General features: G+C 41.8%; 1 protein-coding gene across 2 annotated transcripts in view; it reads right to left on the bottom strand.

Moving 5' to 3' along the window:
- Positions 1 to 24,645, bottom strand: part of Arhgef26 (Rho guanine nucleotide exchange factor 26) — a 111,134-nt gene that overhangs the window by 72,317 nt on the left and 14,172 nt on the right. For both annotated transcript variants that reach the window (XM_063281788.1, NM_001427682.1), the window contains exons 4-5: positions 10,508 to 10,564; positions 7,314 to 7,474 (exon numbers count right to left, since the gene is read on the bottom strand). In XM_063281788.1, the coding sequence (XP_063137858.1) occupies positions 7,314 to 7,474; positions 10,508 to 10,564 (218 nt within the window). The remainder of the gene's footprint in view (positions 1 to 7,313; positions 7,475 to 10,507; positions 10,565 to 24,645) is intronic.

The following is a 24,645-nucleotide window of genomic DNA, read 5'->3' as shown; positions in this document are numbered from 1 at the left end:
AACTTCATAAACAGGCAAAGCACATGTCCTATGTGTTATCTATTTATGAAACACAGATACTTGTTTGAAAATGGGAGATATATAGCAAATATTATTTTCACTTTTCATGGCTAGGCTTTTGGGGCCTCAAGAAAAGAGAAAGACCATGACTCAGGTTCTTCACAAGTTTAAGACAGAGACAAGATTTCACTCAGTTGAGGTTCAAGGGAGGAGGCCCAGGGTTGGGAGTCAGAGACTGTCCACAGACTGGCCCAGAGCCATCCTGGCACCACTTAACATCACAGACTTCTCTCTAGTTGCTTATAAAAACAAGAGAGTAGCACTGCTTTCTAGGAGGGAATACATACAGTCAGCAGGAGACTAGTTTTCCCTCCATATAGACTTTTAACAAAGAGGTAGAGAAGGACAGTTGCCAGGCCTGAGTACCAAGAGAGACGCTATCTAGATGCAAATTCTCTAGAACCAAAGGATTAAAGGTCGGTACCCCCTGCGGAGTTCTACCTCATTCACTTGCCTGAACCGCAGGCTCCCCAAATGTTTCTGTTGGTGCTGATGCTCTTCTTCTCTGTAGGCCATCCCTGTGTTTTAAGGCAGGCACACACATGTGGACACTTGTACCAAGACCTCATCTGCTAGTAATGCCAGACAAATTCCCAAGTCACAGGATTACCCAAAAATACATTTCCTATTAGTCTTGATGGTTTCATCATTGCCACTTTGACAAACCCTGCTATAAGACAGATAAGTTATTTAAACCCATAGTGACAGGAACCACCTTTGTGACTCAATTCTATGTCAGTGTTCAAGGTCCTTCAGAGTTCTGGTTTCTCCCACCCTCCCTCCCACCCACCCACCCTCCCTCCATCCCTCCTTCCTCCCTTCCTTCCCTTTTATCTTTCTTTTTGATTTTGTTTGTTTGTTTTGTTTTGTTTTGTTTCTCTGGGACAGGATCTCACTATGTAAGTTGGCTGTCTCAGAACTCACTATGTAGACCAGGCTGGAACACACAAATATTTTCCTGTCTCTGCCTACCAAGTGCTGGGATTAAGGTATGGGTCACTACTCCCAGTCTGTTTCCTCCTTTCAACCAGACACCTTCTCATCAAGTTCCATATTCACATGTCCCATAATGGAGTCTATGTCCCTCACTAAATTACATTATAGAGACTCCATCCACAGTCAGCTAGGCAGAAACCTGGGAAGCAAGTGAGAATTTCCCCTTTCCACCAAATGCTCAGGATTCCATATTCTAAACATCTTTTGAGTTCTTACTTTTTGTTTTATCATGTTCCCATCGTGGTTGACTCTGTGATGGAAACTGCCTCAACTCTCTCCCCACTGCCCTCACCATTGTATTTTTTTCTCTCTACACAGACTCTACACTGTTCTCAGCAACACCAACACTTAGCCCCCTTTGCAAATGCTAAGTGTGAAATTCCTCAGCACACTGTAGAAACCAGCCACAGGAGCCTTGGCCAGCCACCTACTCTCTTCCTCTCCTTCATACTCACCAGGGTCCACAAGCCCATGACCCCTACTGTGACCCAAACATTCCTATTTCCAGAGCTGTGCTAGGCTTTGGGATGCCTCAGCACATTGAGGGGTTGTTCTACCAGCCACCACCAGCCTCATAATACCAGCTTCCACAGGGCAGACATCAGCTAAAACGTGGTGTAACCCAGAGCCTGCTAAAACTGGAGGCCCTATAAGGTTAACTGAAGTGATTCGTCACCTAGAAGAGAATCTGAAAGGGACATACCACTGACAGCAGCCTATGTTGACACTCAAAATCAGAATGGTCATTGTCCTTGCTGCCTGTGTGCAAATGCTATCTCACATGGAAGGGCCTCCTGGTGTTTAATTAGAAAACAGAGAAGCCCAAGGAGCAAAGGGCACCAGATGCCACCCTCTCGATCTGGATGTCAGCTGTGTTCTGTCCTTGATCTACACTAACTGTGCTATCACCCGCAGCTATCAGTTCTTCATTACATAAAGGAAGAAACATGCAGACAGGCATCCGAGGGGTTCTGCTCCACCAGCACTGACCATTTCAGTAACGCACATTCATCGAGGTTTTACATTTTCTTACACCGAGACTCTCACGGGTGGTGTGTTTAGCATCACTTGCGAGCCACTCCTGGGGTCCGGCAGGCAACGCTTCATCGAAAAAGCTCTGCAAGTCTCCTAAGAACTTTCAGCTTGTTAAGAGTCTACCTGTGAAATGACGGTTCAGTCCAATGACATAAATGTTTGCGGTGGCAGTTATTGGAATAATAACACAGAGTTTATCAGACAGGAGCAGCTGAGTTAAAATACAGATCACACAACCTGAGCAGCTGTCCGAACCAGAGAGCACGGCACTGCAGTGTTGCATGGAAACAAAGTAGAAATGTGACCCATAAAGGTCCCTCTGGTTTTATTTCTTTAATGAAAACTAAGAAATTCCACAGTAAGGGTTTTTTCTTTGTTTGTTGTTTATGTATTGTTTTAGATTTATTTACTTTGTGTATATGAGGATTCTTCCTGAGTGTGCACACAGAAGTCAGAAGAGGGTGCTGGGTCTTCATGGCTGTTCTGAAGCACCATGTGGATGCTGGGAATTGAATCTGGATCCTCTATAAGAACAAGTGTTCTTATCTGCTGAGCCATCTCTGCAGACCCCAGAGTTTTAATTTGTAAAAGAAATTCATATATTAATGTTCAGAGTAGCTATTCGCTATATGTTATTACAGAAAGAAAAGTCTTTTAATAAATTCTTGAACTATTTAAACTGTGCATATGGCTAAAATTACAATAGAATTTCACAAACTGACTTGTTTCAGGGTTAATTCAATATGGCCACTAACTTGCTCAGTGTCTCTATTTTATTTCTGGTACACATTTCATATCACATGTTTTGGTTTTTCCTTTTAGGTGCTTCTTTGTCTGAATACAGTAAATGTGGAACAAACTGTACAAGGTAAACTATAAAAGTTGAAACAATAATTCTATTAAAGGTAATTACTCTTAATGGTTTTGTTGTTGTTGCTGTTGTTGTTATTGTTGTTGTTTTGTTTGTTTTTTGTTTCTGAGACAGGTCTCATGTAGACCAAGGTAGCCTCCAGTTCACTATGTAATCAATGATGAACTTAACTCTTGCTTCACCTCATAAGAGCTGGAGTATCAGGAGTAGCCCCCTTACCCACTTTATGAGTTACTGCAGATGGACTCATACACTCTAGACAGCATTACCAAATGAGCTGGATCCCCACCCCATCCTTTATATTTGGATAAAAATGATACCTTTCAAGCAATTGTAATACAATCTGTAATCCTCCTCTTTGGATCTACTTTATATTCAGAATATATTATGAAAATTTTAATATTTTAAAACACTCTTCTAAAGTTTTTAATTGATCGCATAACTATTACTGAAATAGATCTATAGCCAACACTACTGATTTTAGAAATCTTTCAAAAAATTTTGACTCCCATTATTTTATTTATTTATTTATTTATTTATTTATTGATTGATTGGTTGATGTGCTGCGTGCTATGAGTTAGCCACAAGACTGCATCGTTCAGCACTGTGTGAACTTTTGGTCAGCAGTGAACCACTAAGAACTTCTAGTACCTAGCCACTTCATAGTGGCCATGCAATCATAGAACAATGCTGTGCTCGTGTTCCTGGTGACGCTGGCCTCAGCAAATCTACGGTGCTGCCAGCTGTGCAAGAGCAGAGAAGTACAAACCTGTGACGTGGTGACGACATGGCAGTGGTTCATGAGTTTCCATCTTAGCCTTTTATATTAATTAATACTCCTTTCACTTAAAGAAGAAAAGTGTATGCAGCCATGTTTACTCCCTGTTCCACTGGTAGGAGCTTCTTGTAGCATATATTTCCTGTGTCTTATTTTCTCTTATGCTTCCTTAACTGTTTTGTTCATCTTGGCTCTAAGAGAAATAGCCAGCATCTTCTACATGTACATATCACGTAGGTGCATAGTGGGCTAACTGTCTAGGTTTGCACAAGTACGCTCAATCTCGGGAGTTTTCACAATGACAAAACCCCCTCCCAGTGACGAATTTCTGAGATCTTATCCTGGTTGTTAAGTAACACACGAGTCTACACTAATGCTGTTGCTAGCACCCTACGGCTTCAATGTTCCATGTTCATTATTGAGAAGAGTCGCTTTACTATGCTAAATAAACTGCCATTAATTTAGTATCAGCTGAACTATAGCATGTTCTAGAATGCTTTAATTTAAAAAAAAAAAAAACTTTGGAAGAAAAACTGAAACTGTATTGAGATAAGACATCTTGCTTATTAGACAGACCTCTGGAAATGCTGTAGAGATGCCGGGGCTTGTCTACTCTTAATGATAATACAAGGTGCTTCGAATACTTTGTGGGTGATTTGGTAACACATTACGAAAGTGCATAAATGTTTACCCTTTGATATTGCAATTCTTCTACAAATATTATCCAGAGAAGAAATAACTAAGACACAACGAGTCACATACACAAAGCACAGCTCTACAATAGGGAGGCTGAGCAAATGTCTGTGTCCATAAGTGAAAGGTTGCATCAAAGAGCCAAGACAGCCTCTCAATGGTGAGTCAGGCAGCCAGAAGTAAGAGCCAATTTCTTTCTTTTTTTTTTTTTTATTTTTATTTTTTTTTATTAACTTGAGTATTTCTTATATACATTTCGAGTGTTATTCCCTTTCCCGGTTTCCGGGCAAACATCCCCCTCCCCCCTCCCCTTCCTTATGGGTGTTCCCCTCCCAACCCTCCCACCATTGCCGCCCTCCCCCCATAGACTAGTTCACTGGGGGTTCAGTCTTAGCAGGACCCAGGGCTTCCCCTTCCACTGGTGCTCTTACTAGGATATTCATTGCTACCTATGGGGTCAGAGTCCAGGGTCAGTCCATGTATAGTCTTTAGGTAGTGGCTTATTCCCTGGAAGCTCTGGTTGCTTGGCATTGTTGTACTTTTGGGGTCTCGAGCCCCTTCAAGCTCTTCCAGTTCTTTCTCTGATTCCTTCAATAGGGGACCTATTCTTTATAAGTGACTGGGGCACAATCTCTAAACCGTCTCCATATATCAGAAAAGAAAGGTTGAGAAGACTGTAAGGAATATGCTTATGGTATCTAAGGAAAGCAATATAATATATGTGTGTATACATTTGTACCCACACACTTATATTAAAGACAAAGATAAACAGCAACTTTTGAGAGTAGGGTAATGAGATGGGGCATCAGCTAAGCCACCAATCTTGACAACCTGGGTTCAATTCCCAGAATTCACACAGTGAAAGAAAACTTACTCCTGCAGGTTATCATCTGACCCACTCCGTACCCCTACCTCAAAATAAATGAAATAATACCCAGTAATTTTAAAATATTTGAGGATAGGAGGGAGCAGGGTGATTGGGACAGTGATAGAAGATGGGCTTCTAGGTTTGGTAAAACTGTGTAAGCTTTACGGAGTTTAAACATATAAAAAATTGCACAACTAATGCATGTATTTAGACAAGCTTAGAATAACTGGACACTTTTTTTTTTTTAGTATATCTTGTTCTGCAGGTGGGAATTTGGACTTTTTGGGTTTGGGTTATTTATTGACAAAGAACCATCCAGCAATAAGCACCTCCTGAATTTTTTAAAAATATCAAATGATACTGAGGCTCTTCAGCAAACAGCTGACTCCAGATCTAGAGCAAGACTAATAAAACCGATCTTCAAACACTACAGAGCAAGATAGCCAGATTTTATTAAGACTAAAAATAGAAAAACTTGGACATCAACGACAGAGCCAGGGCATCACTGTGTACAGTGATAGGCACATGTGCATTCACTTAGAGAACTATACGTTACTCGATGACTAAAGTGCACTGGATTAGAGAAACAGCATTCTGCAGTCCTCACTGAACCACTGAACCGGCAGATCTCAGAGGGACCAGCACCCCCATGCTCTGCACCCTGAAAACTGCTGCAGAACTCATGCTCTCGGGACTTGTATAAATAATTTGCAATGAAAAAGTAGAGTTTTTAAAAGGGAGAGACTTTCAAGTATAGACATGTAATGGCTCGTAAAACTTAGGTGAAAGAGGATGGGGAAGATTCATTTTCCACAGTGTTACCATTTAAATCAAAAGTGAGAAAAAGTTTACGTTCTTATATAAATCATAATCTACTTTGTAAGATACAGACATAAGGGGGAAGAATGTTTGTTCTAGATGCTTTTCAGGTGGTCAGTAAGCAGTACATAAAGGGAATCCTTACCATATAAGTTTTTGTGGCATCTTCATTTTCAAACAAACAAACCTATTACACATACATACCTATACACACATAAAAAAATCAGATAGAATAAAATCATAAAGAAAGGTGTATTTATATAGGGAAATGCTTTTTCCTGATTAAACAGTGAGGCAATCATCAGTATCATTTCATCTGTGTACACCAGAAAATATTTAACTGAAAAAAAAGCAAATCTGTGGGGGGAGGGGAGGTTGTTTTTAATGTATGCAAATGGATTGCAAAAGGTATCAACTTCCAATGAGAAAACACAAAAGCAAAGCAATTAAAAACAATTAAAAATGTTAGAGTCACTGGCTTGGCTATTACTGAGTAGGGTAGTTGAGCTGGTCAACTACTCCAGTAATCTACCCATCACTGTATCCTAGCGCTGAGCTTACAGATGTGCAAGCTTTTTCCTATGTGTGCGCCCTCATGTTTCAAGACAAGTACTTTATTGACTGTGCTACTTCCCTATCTCCACTGGTTTAATTTTTATTAAGCAAAAATGATTATCTAATACATTGAAAATGTGTACTGTCATGGAAAAATGGTGGAATGCACCTCATTATTCTTAAATGCTCCATTAACACCAAGTACCTTTTTAAAAAGTTTCATTAAAATTAAACAATTTTGATTGTAAAAAAAATAAAGTTAGAGTCTACCCAAATATTTCATATATAGATCAAGCCTGCCTCTCTGTCTGTCTCTCTCTCTCTCTCTCTCTCTCTCACTAAAATAGACAAGCATCACAGCCTAACCCAGAACAGGCTCCTGCCTCCCTCCCCCTATAAACAGAAGAGAAGGGAGAAGCAGATGCAGAGAAACAGCCCTGAGGTAGCTCCCTGCTGAGACAAGTAGCCAGTGCAGATGCTCAACATCTAAATAAGCAACTCAAAACACATCTTAAAATTGACTTCAGGGTCTAAGGACACCAGCCAGTTGGATGGTCCAGAGACTTCCTAACCCCACTGGCAGAAGACAAAGGTGTGGCCTGGTAAGTGCTGCCCCAGGGACACGGAGGAGCACTTACTTTTTGCTGGCCTCCCAGACATCGGTAATGTTGGAGAAAAGGTGATGCCTCTCTGTCTTAGTCATTGTATCAGTCAGTTCTTTAGAGTCTTTAAACATCCGTATCAAGATCTCCAAGCTGAGTAAGTAGGAGTGCTCTGACGATATGACTTCAAAGATTGCCTGGGAAAGCAAAAACATGAGTGCGCTGTTAATCACTTCAACTGAAGAATTAAACACAGGCTGCACTGTCGTCTATAGGAACAGCGTGGGAACTGCATCACCACACTACCGTCCTCAGAGAAGACATGTGTACCCAAACTGAGGACTGTATCTGCCTGCACACAAGGAGCAGTGAAAGAGACAGGATGACTTTCTACCAGGACCTGAGGTCATGCCTTTGCCACAGGGAACAATCTATGGAAGGAAATAGGGCATGTCATAAAATCTCACTGTGACACTAATTAACCTTTGGGGTCATCTCCTCCAGCCCTGCTTTCAAAGCACACTGCTGCAGGGAGCATGAGAATTTACGATTATCTTCTCAACAACTGTCCCCTGCTTCCCTCTCCTGCTTGTTCTCTCTGTCTTAATATGAGTAATTTACAGTCAACAGCAGCGTATACTGTGTGGCATGCCGGCACCTACCCTTAGAAGGTTCTTAGCAGCCACAGGAATTCTTTTATGTAACTCATTCGGCTGAAAGTAATTCCATCGGTTCAACAAGCCACCCCCTCTACACTCATTAGTCTCTCGAGGAGGAACGAAGCACCCTTGGCAGAGACCCTTGGTGACAGACACCAGGTTTCTGATAACTATGAATGATGAAATGGCAGGCCACGTCTACAGAGACACCAACGCCCTGTGTAAAGAATTCATCTACCACTTCAACGAAGTCAGACTTAATGGGAATGCTTGAGGAATTTCTCCATGTGAGGGTGGAGTGTATGTGTAAGCATTCTTACAAGCCTGGGTACCTTGACCTCTAGGTCTTGATTCCTTCAAGCCCCTGCCCCAAGAGAACAGAGGACAGCAGCTGGGTGGGAGGAGGACAGAGACGGGCAGGGCAGGTGGATTCCCTGCTGCAGGAGACTGGAATAATCTCATACATCAAGTTAGCAGAGCTGACCTAAGCATTCGCTGCCCTTTTTAATACCTGTAAAGTTTTGGAGGTCTTGACATTAAAATGCTGGTCTAGCCTCGGCTAAGGCCCAAGGAAATAACTGACATAGCTACTTAAAGTTTTTATTTTTTACTTATTTTTTAGAAAATTATTTTTAAAAAACTGTTTAAAAATTTCATTTTAAAGAGTAAGAACACGAAGAGTTTGCCTACTGTCCCAAATAAATAAATAAATAAATAAATAAATAAATAATAAAGAAACAGGGAAGAAAAAGAAAAAAAACTAAAGAAAATTCTCCATTCCTGAACAAAAATAATGGTAATAGATGCTTGATATATTTTGGGCCTTGGAATGACTTCAAATATTTTCAATACTCACACCCAAAATACAAAGACAGACAAAAGACGTATTGAACTCCACAGCAGAGATCACACGCAAAGGCAAGCGCTATCTCCGCCGTGGAAGAGTTTATGGTGATAATGGCTGACTCTGTAACCAAGGAGACACTGACTAACTAGTGCAGAGCAAGCAAGGGTAAGCCTGGGGAAGAGACAGGAGGTATGAGTGTGAGACGGAGGCGGACAAATTCCAATGCATAACATTAAAAAGTGGGATGTTTTTCATTAGACTTCAACCTTTAGAGAGATTCTTGAATATATAAATAAGGAAAGAGAAGTATTATTTATTCCATAATATTAACAGAAAAATAAAAAGCCCTAACGTCTGCCAACGCTTAGTGAATCTGACATAGACAATCAGAAGATGGAATGCCACAGACTTAAAAAATGACCGCCATAGCCAGGCAATAGTGGGGCATGCTTTTAATCCCAGCATTTGGGAAGCAAAGGCAGCTGGATCTCTGTGAGGTTGAGCCCCCCTGGTATACAGAGTAAATTCTAGAACAGCCAGAGCTACACAGAGAAAACCCGTGTCAAAAAAAAAAAAAAAAACAAAAACAAAAACAAAAAACAAAAACAAAACAAAACTGGCCATCACAGACAAACCCCAAATATACTGCCTGTGAAAAATAAGCAGTGTAACATTTAATGTGTATGTACGCACATGGGATACAGGATTTAAAAACACAGAGTGAAGAACACACAGAAACACGCAATTTAACTTCTTTCTGCAGAAGAAAGGAATTGAATTACGAAAAACCCAAGATTTCTATCATGTTTTACTGTCTTTGAAAACTGTGGGGAAAATGAGCTGTGCTGCATCTGTTAACTTCACCTCTGGGTCCCACCTCAAATGCTATGCTATATTCCTCAACCTTTTCAAACTTAAAAATGTTATTATCGTGTACTCATATTTCTCCTTTATTCCATGCCATGTGAGTGAGACGAGAACACTGATGTATCTGTGCTGAGTTAATTTACCCATATGTAAACGCACATGTATGTACACGTCCTAAAATCTATAACATGAGGGAAAGTAACACCTTCAGAGTGTTAGAAGAATGAGCAAAGCCGGGCAGTAGCAGTGCATTCCTGTGATCTAAGCTCTTAGGAGGCAGAAACAAGGGATGTTTGTGAGTTTGGAGGTGGCCGCGTCTACACAGTGATTTTACAAAAGCCAGAGCTCCATGGAAAGACCCTGTACAAAAAAACAAAACAAAGAACGAAATTTAAGTTGTACTGAATTAAATGTCAAGTTATAAAGTCCTATCACTGCACTGCCTTTTTAAAAAAGTAAACTTCATTGTGAGGGCACTTCTTAATTTACAGAAAGTTTGCAAAGATATTCCATAAGTCCATATATACTCTTCTGTTTCCCCAAAGCAGTGTTCACGATGACGTGATCCGGGTGTGTTGTATAGAGACAATACAGTTTCTGATTTTGGCTTTTTTGGCCAAAATCTAATGTTGGTATTTCAACATATTTCTTCCACGCACTTTGTTGTTTCAATACAAATGCTGTTAAGACATTTATATTTTTTTTTTTCTGTTCTGGGGGCTAAGATATGTGAAGCTTTTATTCAAAGATAAAACTTGCTATGTTCATAGAAAGAGAACAATATGTTTCCAAACACTGGACAAGCACATACAGTAGGTGAAGACAAAGTACATGCAGTCCTATGTCGTCGACCGTACCTCCTGTCTCTTTCTCTCCTCCTGGCTCACTGTCTGAGATAGCCCATTTCTTTTCACCTAGAAGAAAAGGCAAAGCAGAGTTTATCTCACTGAATTTAACATGCTTCTACATAAAGCATGCTTTTTAAAAATGAATTAAAAGAAACCATACAAGATGCGGAATTAGCATAGTTCAAACACACACACACACACACACACACACACACACACACACAAACAAACAAACAAAAAAAAAAAACAAAAAAACCACAATGGCATTAGTTATTTCTGGCCATTTCTAGAATATCAAGTTACACGCAAGTCATAAAGAAGAAATCAGAAATCAAAGAAAACGATTGGTGGCTCTGAGAGCTAACTGTCCAAGTTTACACAAAGACGTTGTTTTATTACTTAACCATTGGGATGTCAGGGTTCTTCAGAGAGCTCTTCCCACCACCTGGCCAAGCAACTGTGGTCTCAGCAGATTTAACTGACAAGCGAGGACATCAATCTGCCGTGCTTTGAAAGCAGCAGTGTCTCCAGGATTCAAAAGTATCAGCCATGTGTTTGATAGATGGCTGTGGTGTCATCGTGGGGTGGCTGAAATGATCATCTCCACTATACACCTAGATGACTGCCGGAGCTCCCATCAATATCCAGTTTCTAAACCCCAAAATCAAGGTGGTCCACCAACTCCAAGAAGCAGGGGCCTGCTTTTCTTCTGGCATACCTAACAATTCCTCAATTTTCAGCCAAAGGTTCACCTAGCAGAAGGTTGTCCAGAAGAGAGACAGTCACACCCTGAGCATGACAGCTGCTCCTTTTGGGCGAGAAATCTATAGCAATGAAATTGGACCATCTTTAAACCCTTTGCAGTCTTCCTTCCCCCAAACATTAAGAACTGTTTCTTGGGCCTCTTTATTAAACCTTTTCCATCTTAAGCTTAAAGACCTAAAAGAACGTGTCTGATAACTATTACAACCTTGAAAATTCAAAATTCACCCAAAATAAAATAAAATTGTAATTATTTGATATCCACTATCATCTGTGTAGAAAACAAACCAATTTCCTTAGCAGTTGGACAGCTCATATTGTTCTCTTCTCTTCTTGAAATCATATTTTTATGACAACTTCCCACCAAAATTTCATAGTGTAATATTAAAAGTTTGGGTTCGGATATCCTATTAATCACCATTGGAGTACTTTGAAACCAGAGATACTTTTCAAGTTTATTTTTCTGAAATTCCCTATAATCGCTGAGCTCCAAATATAAGGGAATCCTCCTGAAATAGATGATCACCACAGATGTCATTAGCAACCTAGGATTAAGGCAGCACAATTACTAACATTTTGTGAGGTTGTTTGGTTGTTTGGTTGGTTTTTGTTGTTGTGTGTTGTTCAAGATAGGCACAGTCTGAGTGTCCTGGAACTTAGTATAAAAGCCTCAAACTCACAAATATCCACCTGCCTTTGCCTCCCAAGTGCTGGGATTAAAAGGCATGGGCCACTGTGTTTGACAATTACTAATTTAATTCATTAAGATAATTAAATATTTATGAAGACAGCTGCCACTAAGAGTCAGATTCATGATGCCTTTAACCAAGAAGATCCCATTAAAGCCAATATTTCAAACTTACTCTTGCCATCTTGTCATCGGGATCCTCTTGGGGTCCTAGATCTTCAACTCAGGACAAAATGCCATGGAGAGATTTGAAACATGTAAGAGAAATCTCTCTGTGTATCAAACAGGCAAGCAGGCAAACGTGAAAGGGCAGATGAGAAAGGAGCCCTGTCTACTTTTAGAAGAATACTCAGACATTGGAGGTCTAGATGATGAAACCTTAAAAATAGCCCTGGTCATCATTGCAAGATCTTCACCAGGTCCTAGGGGACTGACACATGCCCTATCGTGAAGGTCATTGGATCATAATTCTCTCTCGTAGTACTGTTGGAGAAACTGCAATCTCGCCATTGCTTTAATTTGCTTTGATAATGATTTAGAGAGCAGTAGAACAGAGTGAGTCCCAAATCAATAGTAAAATCAATAATCATTTAACACATATTTGATGCTAGGAACTGTGTTCAGCACTTCATATATTTTCCCATTGGATTCTCATAAAAAATTCTGGAAACTTAATAGTGTTCACAGATGGTGTCAACTGAGGCTTGGGATCCAAAAAAACACAGCTACAAGGATGCAGCCTATGCCTGCCCAACGGCAAAGCTTCACTTTTAATGATTTATACTGGCCCTTGCTCTCTATGACAGGCACCCCTATCTGGGGCTAGGCTATCATCACTAAGACTCCTTCTCATGCCAGGCCTGTACCCAAAGTTCCCATGTGTTTTTTGGACCGTGCCTATCATGGAACGTTCTTATCTTACTCCACCATCCTGACCTGAGGTCAAGCTGTCAGCAAGAACTCATGGGTAAAAAAGGCTTCCATACACGTTTTAATAAGGCAGGAGACGGGCCAGAGGATGAAATCCTTCAGAGCTCTATTTGGTAAGCCTGGGCAGGAATTTGACAGGATTTCCTGTCTGACAAAGTCCTGGTGGATGGATGTGCAGGCAGGCACGGCGCCACAATCCCTGCAGGTGAGGTCATCAGCAGGCCTTGCCACACTACTGGCTTCTCTGCCTAACTGGAGTTTACATCTGAAATTTTTTGGTGGAGGAACATTAAATACTGTGCTTAGAAACCCACAGAATGGCAGCTGGTATTTCTGAGGGTGGAAGAGTACTTCTTCATCCAATCAAGGGGAGCAAAGATCGGCTAAAGCAATCCCCCTAGGGAGGGGGAAGACGAAATATTTCGAAGAAGTTGAACTATCAGTGCAAAGAAGTATCACTTTTCTGTAACACTAACGCAATGAATGACAAAATATTCCTTTCACCGAGTCATGCATGAAAGCCAGTGGTGTCCCCAGACAAATGCAGTGTTAAGGAAAAAAGAAAAAAAAAAAAACATTCCAGGAAGTGCTCTTGAATTATGATTAAGGAACTGAATTGGAGCAGATTCAGGGGAGCCAAAAGTTCACTCTAGTGAGTTATGACCAAGCAGTCCCTTGTGGCTGGCAGCCAAGGTCACGGGGCCTGTCCTCCCTCTGCCCATCCTCCTGTATCTGCTAATAACACCAGGGACAGGATGCCAGAGGAATCATTTAGTCTACCTGAGGGCACATCCACATTAAGTAGCACCCGAGGTGCAGGGCAGCTGTCTGGAAGCACAAGGTCATGAGCAGTGGATCAGATGGCTTGTGAGGGGTATGGAGAGATGAACAAGGTCAGAGTGATCCACAATGCCACTCGGAATGAGTGGTGGAAGCCAGAGAGAGTCAGAGGAGAAGAGAACAGGAGCATAATGCAGGAGAGAGAGAGGAAAAAAGAGGAGGGCACAGTGCAAAGTGGGATAGAGAAAAAAGAACAGATAGAAAATACTTTGAGAAAGTCCTTTTCAAATAGATATTCAAAATTCAAAACAGTAATCTGGTCAGCAAACTTAAGCCAAAATGACTAGACAACCCAAGGTTTTTTTTTAATCATAAAAAACCTACACAGATTTAAATGTCATATGCTTTCTGAAGTTTGCAAGCTTTTGCTAAGAGAATCTCAGGAATAGTCATGTTTAATCCATGTCTCTAAGCGCATCCCTTGCTTCCCTGTATGGAAAAGAAAAATAACATACTAGCTACTGCCACATATGAATTCTAATTTTTCCATCTGAAATCAAAGAAACTAAAATTGTTCAGCTTCCTAGTATTTCTAATTTGTTTAATCTTATGTTTAGCATGAGAATCACAGTACCCACTTTATCGGCTTTATTGCCGGTACTATTTGCTTGCAGAATAGAGTTCAGCCCTGTGGACGGCTTCTTCCTTCTTTTCCTAAGCTGGACTTTCACACTCACTCGATGCTGAACAAAGAGCTTCCCGGTCTGTTTAGAGCCTCCTGGCAAGGTGCAAGAGTGGGAGCCTCCTTTGTCATTCCTTAAATACACACTTCCTACCAAAGCCCCAGCTGGGTACAAATGGAAACAGGCAGATGGCCAGAGGAACCGCATGTGAACCTCCTGCTTAATTAAACTTACTTGTCATCAATAAGTAGAATTCTGAAAGGACATCCATGAAACTTTAAGAACTGAATCCCGTCCTTGAAAAACCTCCGTGAGGTTCCTGACTTTGGACAACCTAACCAGTTCACAAAACTGTTCAGATCTGGCCATGTAGGCTCCACACGGTCAAACATGTCAATAGCTTTACTATTTTAAGCGAATAAAAATTAATTCAAATAAGGTGTCACAATGTGAAAGACTGCACTTCTGACCTGTTACAGACCAGAAATTGTTGTATGTGGCTTAAGACAGAGAATGTAGAGAACTCAGCTATGTTACAACATGCATAACTCCACAGTTGTAGATTATATATTCCCTGTTGTAATCCGTACTTAATTTCTTTTCCTTTGATCTTTGTGACCTTTGCATTTTACATATCTGAATGACAAATTTACAACTCGCTAAATTTAACAGAGAGCACTTCCTTGGATAGTCCTCTCCTCAAACAGAGCTTACCAAATCTATAAAAGGGTAAATCAGCCAAAGCAAGAATTCAGATAACCGTGCCAATGTCCTTCCTGAAGTCTGAAAGCATGGGCCTTCCTCCCAAAATCACATACTGAAACCCTATCCTCCAAGCTGATGGTGTCAGCTCACAGAGTCTATAAGATCATATAGGTGGGGCTCTCGGGACTTGGATTATTACTGTCTTTAAAAACAAGCCAAAGGGAGACAGATCCCTGCCCCTGGCACCATGTAAGAGAGCAGCAAGAAGGAATTATGAGTCCAAAAGCAGTCCTTCAGCAAATGCCAACTCTGCCTTTGAAATTTATGAGGAATAAACTTCTATCTTTACAATCCACCCAGTTTGCTAGTTTCTTTTTTTTTCTTTTTTTTTTTTTTTTTTTTTTGGTTCTTTTTTTTTTCCGGAGCTGGGGACCGAACCCAGGGCCTTGCACTTCCTAGGTAAGCGCTCTACCACTGAGCTAAATCCCCAGCCCCCCCCCCTTTTTTTTTAGTTTGCTAGTTTCTAATAGCAACCTGGACATTGGCACTATGCAAAGGCTAAGCTTCAAAGTCGAATGTCACGGGAAAAAGCAGGTAAGTTCCCCCATGGATTTCACTTCTGCAGTCAGTACGATTACACTAAGCATCTCCACATTGCAGAGAGCTGATAGGCCATCCCGACCTTATTCGGTATTTTATGCTCCATAACAGGATTATCAGCCAAGCTCTCTACGGAAGCCCCTTAACATTGAACTTGCCCATGGCCCTCTCTGTGCAGAGCTGAGATCAAGAGCACCGGTACTTGGCTCATTAGACTCAACTCTTTCTGTGGTGCACAGCCATGGCATTGCCCCTCTGTCATATATAAGGCTCTTTCTAGAGAAGATGGGAGTTTGTGATCCTTCCATGTCTTTGACACTCAGGGGAAATAGAATAGGGGGACCCATGTAAACGGACTATTCAGGAAGACTCAGAACTGTTGTCAGTTAAAAACTAACTATACTACATATTTATAATCTAAAATCCCTGTCATTTCACAAAGCACTTTATACTAGATACCTGTTTGAGCTAAGCCCTTTAAACTTGCTAGAGTTTACTCAATCACAGAAAGTAAGCTGGTTGCTCATCTCCAGTAGCACAAATTACACTAAGGCCACAGTCTTTCCTCAATCCTTTCAGTCTTCCACGACCAATATCACCCCTCAAGTGTAAATGAGCCAGAGTTCTTTCCATGCAAAGAGAGCACAGCGTGAGCCGTAATCTGAGACAATGACACAGCGGATGGGGTCCAGAAATAGTGCTGTCAACTTAAAGACTCCAGGGGTCCTCTCCAGTTCTATTTCCTCGACTGGGACATCCAATTAGATAAGGTACAAGACACAGGACACGTCTCTCTTTCAACGTATCAGAGACCTGCATACTTAAGACCAGATATAGAAGGTCAAGATGGCGGCAGTACCACTGTCCTGGTGAACAGTGAGGCAATAGAGAGGATGCTATTTGGAGGGAAGGAAAGAAGCAAGACAAACATGGAGGGAAGAAGGGAGAGAAAGAGCCAGTAAGGCACAAACCTTACACATTTGTAGTTTAAAGTGTATTAAGTAATGTGCCAGTGTCCTCCTGATTCCTTTGTTTAGAAACCCCTCCCTGATTTGTTGTTAAGCTCAATTCCATCATCCTCCCCAAAGTCCTTGGCCCTCAATAGCAAGCAAGCACTGTCAAGCATGCAGGTATCAGATCCATTCCAATGATGGAATGTCAGATAACACAGGTCGGGGATTGAGGCTTTTACAGTCATACACAGGGTCAAGATTCCCAAATGAATGTAAGTTATTCCAATACAAATAGATCTGAGGCTGGAAATGCAAACAGACTGATAATTAAATGAGCAAGAATCAACTGCAGTTCTCCATGGGATGTAGCAGATGAGCCTGCATTCCTCCTTTGCAGCCAGCTCTCTCCTCTCCTCTCACTAGCTATGATTAGCCAACTCCTGATTCAGAGTTCTCACCAATATGTCAAGTGTTTATTAGGCACCAGGTACCGCTGTATTCGTGCATCTTAAACCTACAACCCTTTAAAGGTAAATATTATTATCCCTAGTTTACAAGTTAAAAGTAAGACATACAAAAGCTTGCCTTTCAGATCTAAGATTCCCTCCTACCCATGCCACATGCTGACCTCTCAGCCACTGCAGCACACTGACCTCTGAAACTGAGTATGTGTAGAGCCAGAGGGCAAACTTAGCTACTGTTCCTCTGGAGGTGGCCACCTTGTTTTTGAGACAAAGTCTCAAGCATGGCTTGAAGCTTATGGTTTAGGCTCGGCTCACTGGCCAACAAGATGCAGAGATCCTATCTCAGCCTCCCCAATGCTGGGATTAGAGTGCGCGCCATCATCCCAGCTTTCTAACGTAGCCTCTAACTCAGGTCCTCATGCTCGTTACCAACTGACTTGTCTCCTTGGTCCCTCAAATGTCTTTATTGAGGTTGGAGTCATGATGGGCAGCTACTCCTGTTCAGGTCCTCCTCCTCAATGCCCCAGAAACCACAAGTCATTGGATTCCCAGAGTCAGCTGCATCAGGGGCTGAGCTGTCAGCACTGCCTCCCGAAGGAACTCCTTTATTAACCCCAACATTCTCCCACTGAACAAATCCCTCTCCTTTTACTGTTCTCACCTACATGCTCCTGTGTGCTTCTGAGTGTGAGTCCAAATTTATTCATTTCCCTCCCCCAAGTAAGTGTAAGATGTGCTCCTTGTGTACACATCAGTAATTAGAACAGAATATGAGGTTTGCTCACATGTGGAAGCTAGAGACGCAAAGAAAGGATGACACATATAAAAGGGAAAATCAACGTCATTTAACCGAAGAGTGTAGTTTCCAAAAGTAGATTATTTAATAAAATAATGAGGACCAGAACAGGAATATCAATTAGCAGTTGAACACTTGGAAATGGAACTGAAGAAGAAGCAGCTGCCAGTCTGAACTGTATGTCAACTTTGCAGAAAAGAAAATCTTTTTGTATTGGCTCTGCAATAAAACAGCTAAGGGGCTGAAGAGAGGGCTCAACAGTGAGAAGGGCATACGCTTTACAGACCTCTGCTCCCAGCATCCATGCAGTCGGTCACCACCACCAGACACTCATAGGGAGACCCATAGCCCTCTTCTGACGCCACAGACACCAGACATGCACATGGTGCACATGCATACATGTAGGTAAAAGACTCATACCCATAAAAATTTAAGAATAAATATTTTTGAATTATTTAAAAAAATTAATACTAAAATTTTAAATGAATAATCAGAAACTAATGGCAAATAATAGAAAATTAGTTAAAGAACTAAATTTCCATTTACTTCATGAAATAGTATATGTGCTTTAAAAAATATAGAAGAAGGTATGGTAATAGCCAAAGCTATTAGATCAAACAGAAACATAGATTAGACAATGTCAAGTTCACAGACATTGTTAAAGGAACAATGACAAAGGACAAAGCTACTTCTACATCATTGAATTTATCCTTAACAGAAAGTATGTGCATAATTTTTAAAAATCTTCTAATGATTTCGATGTTTAAGCATGTGCATTTGTAAAGGCCTATGTATGTGCATGACTACAGGTGTTCATGGAGGACAAAAGAGCGTTCCAGATCTCCAGGAGCTAGAACACAGGTAGCTGTTGCTGCAGCACTCAGTGTGGGTACTAGTTCAGAACATCAGTCATCTACAAGAACGGTGCATGCTCTTACCACTGAGCAACCTCTCCAACCCCTCTAAACACACAGTTTTGTTTGTTTGTTTGTTTGTTTGTTCTTTATTAACTTGAGTATTTCTTATTTACATTTCGAATGTTATTCCCTTTCCCGGTTTCAGGGCCAACATTCCCCTAACCCCTCCACCTCTCCTTCTATATGGGTGTTCCCCTCCCCATCTTCCCCCCATTACCGCCCTTCCCCCAACAATCACATTCACTGGGGGTTCGGTCTTAGCAGGACCAAGAGCTTCCCCTCCACTGGTGCTCTTACTAGGCTATTCATTGCTACCTATGAGGTTGGAGCCCAGGGTCAGTCCATGTATATAGTCTTTGGGTAGTGGCTTAGTCCCTGGAAGCTCTGGTTGATTGGCATTGTTGTTCATATGGGGTCTCAAGCCCCTTCAAGCTCTTCCAGCCCTTTCTCTGATTCCCTCAATGGAGGTCCCATTCTCAGTTCAGTGGTTTCTGCTGGCATTCGCCTCTGTATTTGCTGTATTCTGGCTGTGTCTCTCAGGAGAGATCTACATCCAGTTCCTGTCGGCCTGCGCTTCTTTGCTTCATCCATCTTATCTAGTTTGTATATGGTGGCTGTATATGTATGGGCCACATGTGGGGCAGGCTCTGAATGGGTGTTCTTTCTGCTTCTGTTCTAAACTTTGCCTCTCTATTCCCTGCCAAGGGTATTCTTGTTCCCCTTTTAAAGAAGGAGTGAAGCATTCACATTTTGGTCATCCTTCTTGAGTTTCATATGTTCTGTGCATCTAGGGTATTTCGAGCATTTGGGGTAATAGCCACTTATCAATGAGTGCATACCCTGTGTGTTTTTTCTGTGATTGGGTTACCTTACTCAGGATGATATTTTCCAGTTCCATCCATTTGCCTATGAATTTCATAAAGTCATTGTTTTTGATAGCTGAGTAATATTCCATTGTACCACATTTTCTGTATCCATTTCTCTGTTGAAGGGCATCTGAGTTCTTTCCAGCTTCTGGCTATTATAAATAAGGCTGCTATGAACATAGTGGAGCATGTGTCTTTTTTATGTGTTGGGGCATCTTTTGGGTATATGTCCAAGAGAGGTATAGCTGGATCCTCAGGCAGTTCAATGTCCAATTTTCTGAGGAACCTCCAGACTGATTTCCAGAATGGTTGTACCAGTCTGCAACCCCACCAACAATGGAGGAGTGTTCCTCTTTCTCCGCATCCTCGCCAGCATCTGCTGTCACCTGAGTTTTTGATCTTAGCCATTCTCACTGGTAGGAGGTGAAATCTCAGGGTTGTTTTGATTTGCATTTCCCTTATTACTAAAGATGTTGAACATTTCTTTAGGTGTTTCTCAGCCATTCGGCATTCCTCAGCTGTGAACCCATTTTTTAATAGGGTTATTTGTCTCCCTGCGGTCTAACTTTTTGAGTTCTTTGTATATTTTGGATATAAGCCCTCTATCTGTTGTAGGATTGGTAAAGATCTTTTCCCAATCTGTTGGTTGCCGCTAAACACCCATTTTTTAAAGACCAGAGAACTTATGAACCAAACTGTCAACAGTGATTGGACGAGGGAAGATTTGAATTAATTCCAATTTTCTTTTTTATCTACTAGAATTATTGATTTCCTTATAATAAATATGTCTTAGCTTTTAAATGAAAGGATCACTTTCATTCTGAGAAGATAAACAAAAAAGCAATTCGTCCAAATACAATTGTTTAAAGAAGCCAATAGTAACAGTATTGCCTTGTACGCCAGGGGAAGGAGAAGTGGTGGTTCGCAAGGAGAAGAAATGACAGTAAGATAAAAGGAGGCAACCAGAAAGATTTGGGTCGGGTCCAAACCAAGCAAGGCTTATGAGGCTGTGTTGAGAATGAGTGGTGACAGACAGGACTGCGAGGACCAGAGATAAGGAGGATGATCAGGCTGGATTCCACATACCTGACAATGATGTCTTGACACATAGCAAAGGCCTGAGTCAGGAGAGAATGAGGGAGGTGGTGTGAGATGCCTCTCTTAGAGAAGAAAGACACCTGCTTGTAAAGGTGGCAGCAGCGCCTTAGCTGCCCTTTTATTTGTGTTTGCCCTTCTTATAAGGCAGCAGGTGGATCGGGATGGCAGAATGCAGAACAATGAGTTATTCAGAACACTGGCACTGAGGTCACTCTCTTGGGCCTGCCATAAATTTAACTTGGGCAAAATGTCTGTCAGAAAACAATGTGTGATAAAAGCTGATGCTTTCTAGTAGGCGTGCACAAAGCATACAGTGGTGTCCTCAGGAGTGAAGCATCTCACTGCATAGATACCTGGGGAACAGACACCAAATGTTGTCTCCCTTCTTCCTCTTCCTCTTGCCTATGTACGAACTTTCCTGACCCACTTTATACACGTATTGGCTTAATTGCTACTTCTGTGCCTCTCTGTCCTGTTTGATCTGTTGGCAGCCTATGAACAGAAGTCTCCTAATCTTTCCCATTGTGTATGATTCAAATTCAGTTTTTTTTCCATATCCTTCTGAAAGCATTGCTTAGGCCTTTCCTATTCTAAACTATCCTCTAAATGCCTAGAGCATAAACTGGTTTCAGGATTGTTTTATCTGTCCCATCCACTATACTGCAGTAGCAAACAGATGTACCCTGTCATGAGATACTAGCACTTTTCCCAGACATTACAACTTTGTAGTGAATTTCTTACTCACACACACACACACACACACACACACACACACACACACACACACATACAGAGAAGAGAGAGAGAGAGAGACAGAGACAGAGACAGATTTGTACATGCTACAGTGATACAGACCATAGTTGCAGTGATACTACTATGGACCTCTATAAGAACAGTTAGGGGGGTCAGGGGAGGAAAGAGGTGGGAGAGAATAGAGAGGGGAGTGTCTTAGTTACGATTTCTATTGCTGAGATAAAATACCATAACCAAAGCAACTCTGGGAGGAAAATGTTTTCCACATTGTAGTTCATCATTGAAGAAAGTAAGGTCAAGAACTAAAAAAGGGCAGGAACTAAAGAAAAAGGGGCAGGATCCTGGAGGCAGGAGCTGATGCAGATTCCATAGAGAGGTGCTGCTTACTGGTTTTTACTGGCTTGCTCCCATGGCTCACTCAGCCTGCTTTCCTATGAAACCCAGGACCACGAGCCCAGGGTTGGCACCATCTACAGTGAGCAGGGCCTTGTCAGTATCAGTCACTAAGAAAATGTCTTATAGCTGGATCTTACGGAGGGATTTTCTCAGCTGAGGTTCCTTCCTTTCAGATAACTCTAGCCTGTATAAAGCTATCCAGCATAAGGAGAGAGAAAGAGAGAGATAAAGAGAAAAGCGCTACTTGAAGTGATTAGTGGTCACACTTCATATCATAGCACATCACAGTGGAGGCTGAAGTTGGCAAGAACTGAGCTAGTCAGGCACCTGGCAAGAACACCATGCTTAAGTGACATGTAAAGTAGGAGAAAGTAACATAGCCTATATAACCCTCTTCCTCAAGAAACCAACCTGGTAACTTACTTCTGGAAGGAACACGAGAGTAGGCCATGTTAGGCAACTCCAAGTCAGAGTTATAGGACCACAGAAATTCTGAGACTGTAGGAGCTCTGCAGGGAAGGGAGGCATACTAAAAATGGGAAAGTAACCAAGTTATGAGAACAGAAGGGAGCCATCAGACAGACTCTAAGTCATGTCATTGGCAGAGCACTAGTGGAAAATGCTGGACTTCTTTTTCAGTGACTGGGCACATGCGTCCATTATTGGAAGCTGTGTTCCAGGCCATCTCAAGAGTCTAAAGCAGCAATGAGGCCGACAAACATATTTAACAGAGTCAAGGCTGCCTCAATTTTTATGATGTTCTCCCAAGGGCTACATATACTGTGAAATGATCAAGTATGATTCCTGGTACCTCAGTGTTCTGGTCAGTAGTTCCACTATATATAAATTAATCATCATTTTGAGGATCTATGGAGGGCTCCAAGCTCTCTTGACAGCCAGCTATTGAGTCACTGCTCATGCGCAGACAAGCTGCATATGTCTCTGTCTCTCCAGGCCTCCCTACTGCTCTGTGAGCAGACAACCACACGCCTTATAACAGCTCTTCCAAAAGGAGGCTCTCTTGCCATCTAAAGTAGAAACTGCTCTGTTTCAAAGTCCTGCAGTTTGACCAGGTGGCAGAGTTCACTTCTCACATCAAAGGGAGAATCAATCTACGATTCTCTTTTGCTGCCATTTCCCTCTTGCAGCTGTTTGCCGACTTCCTACTCCGTATCTTTTCAAACAACAGGCATGCAGATAAGGAATGCCCTAATATTCCGAAGGCCGAGTGCAGACTGATCATCTGGAGATCATCAGACTCTTAATATAGTGGGTAAATCCAGAAAACTCCGAGTTACTCAATTCTTAAGACTAGCTCCCCATGCAAAGATTAGCAGTCAATTCTGGTGGCCATGGTACCCTGCAAACATCATGGAGACCAACTATCAGTTTCATGTTTCATCAGCTCTAAGAAACAGTGCATCACCTGAGTGCAAGAGAAGACACAGAGGACACTTTAAGGTCAGGAGGGAAAAGAAAACACTGTAATAACTAAAATCCACATCGCAGGACTCTGCCACTGTTTCTTTGCTGAGATTCAGGACTCCTCAGAGGAATCAGGCATTTTTTTAACTCAAGTCTGTATTTTCCAAAGATGCTGCTACTGCTCTTGCATGTGTCCCCCACCTCCCTAAAAGCCACACCTGCCTGGTACGCTTTAATTTGATTTCATAGGAAGAACTCAACAGTAACTAGTACATACTCAAAGTCACAAAGGTGACAAGATTACCAAGCAAGTGCAGGTGAGTGAAGACTGTCAAGGACTGAGCCTAGCAAGTCCTCTAGTAGATCAAAGGGTGGGAGGGGCTAACAAGGCGGATCCTGAAGCCTGGCTGTGCTAACCATGCCTCTACCCAGCTCATCTGGGGCCCCTCAGACACTCATGCGTAATGTGTTCTGTCTGCCTCAGGTTGCTCCATCTTTCTTCCTGCCTTGTCCACTTTGCTCAGTCAATCCGGATGCTATCTGGATCTCTTCCGTGGAGGGGATACCTTCTCTCCGCTGAGCATCTTTTTCAGAAAGTCCCCTCCAGATGGGATCTCATGGCACAATGACATCTCCCTCACAGCTTGACCAGAGTGGAAATTTCATATTACTTTATGAGAGCGCTTGGTTGGCATTTGGTGTCTGCTCCATGATACTGGCAAAGACACAAAAGCGAGGTATTCTTGCTCTATCTCACTGCTCAGCACAGGGACTTGTAGAGCAGGCCATGATTCCATCAGTGTCTCGCACTGGTTTTTTTCCCCAGTGAAATAATACCCTCTTTCTCAGGATTCCAGGAGCTGGTTTTAGATAGAGTATTCTCCTTTTGTACTTACAGTGTCTAAATTAAATAACCTATGTTCATCTCTCCCCACTTTCCTGGAACACCCCACTGTGGCCTAGTTTCTACTTCCCTAAGGGACACCCATGTGTACACACACTCACCACCCTACCTTTCCATACCCTACTTTTCCTTCAGAAGAATCCATAATGTGAATATTGGCATATCTACCACTCAGACCATAACAAGTTCACTCCATGGACTATGAACTTCAATGTGACTACAGTCTAGATAAACAAACAAACAAACACCCATTTTTCTTGGTCATAGAAATTGAGCCCAGAGCCTCATTCATGTTTTTCAAGTACTACATCTCCTGACCCAAAGTAAAACTTAAATGTGTTATTACACTCATGTATGCGAGTCAGGGTGGGGGAGGGGGTACACACGGGCAGACTACCAAAAGCAATATACAGAGAGTCAATATGAT

The sequence above is a fragment of the Rattus norvegicus genome, chromosome 2 (assembly GCF_036323735.1).
Source record: "Rattus norvegicus strain BN/NHsdMcwi chromosome 2, GRCr8, whole genome shotgun sequence".
Taxonomy (NCBI): Eukaryota; Metazoa; Chordata; class Mammalia; order Rodentia; family Muridae; genus Rattus; species Rattus norvegicus.
This window is presented reverse-complemented; position numbering and strand designations above follow the sequence as displayed.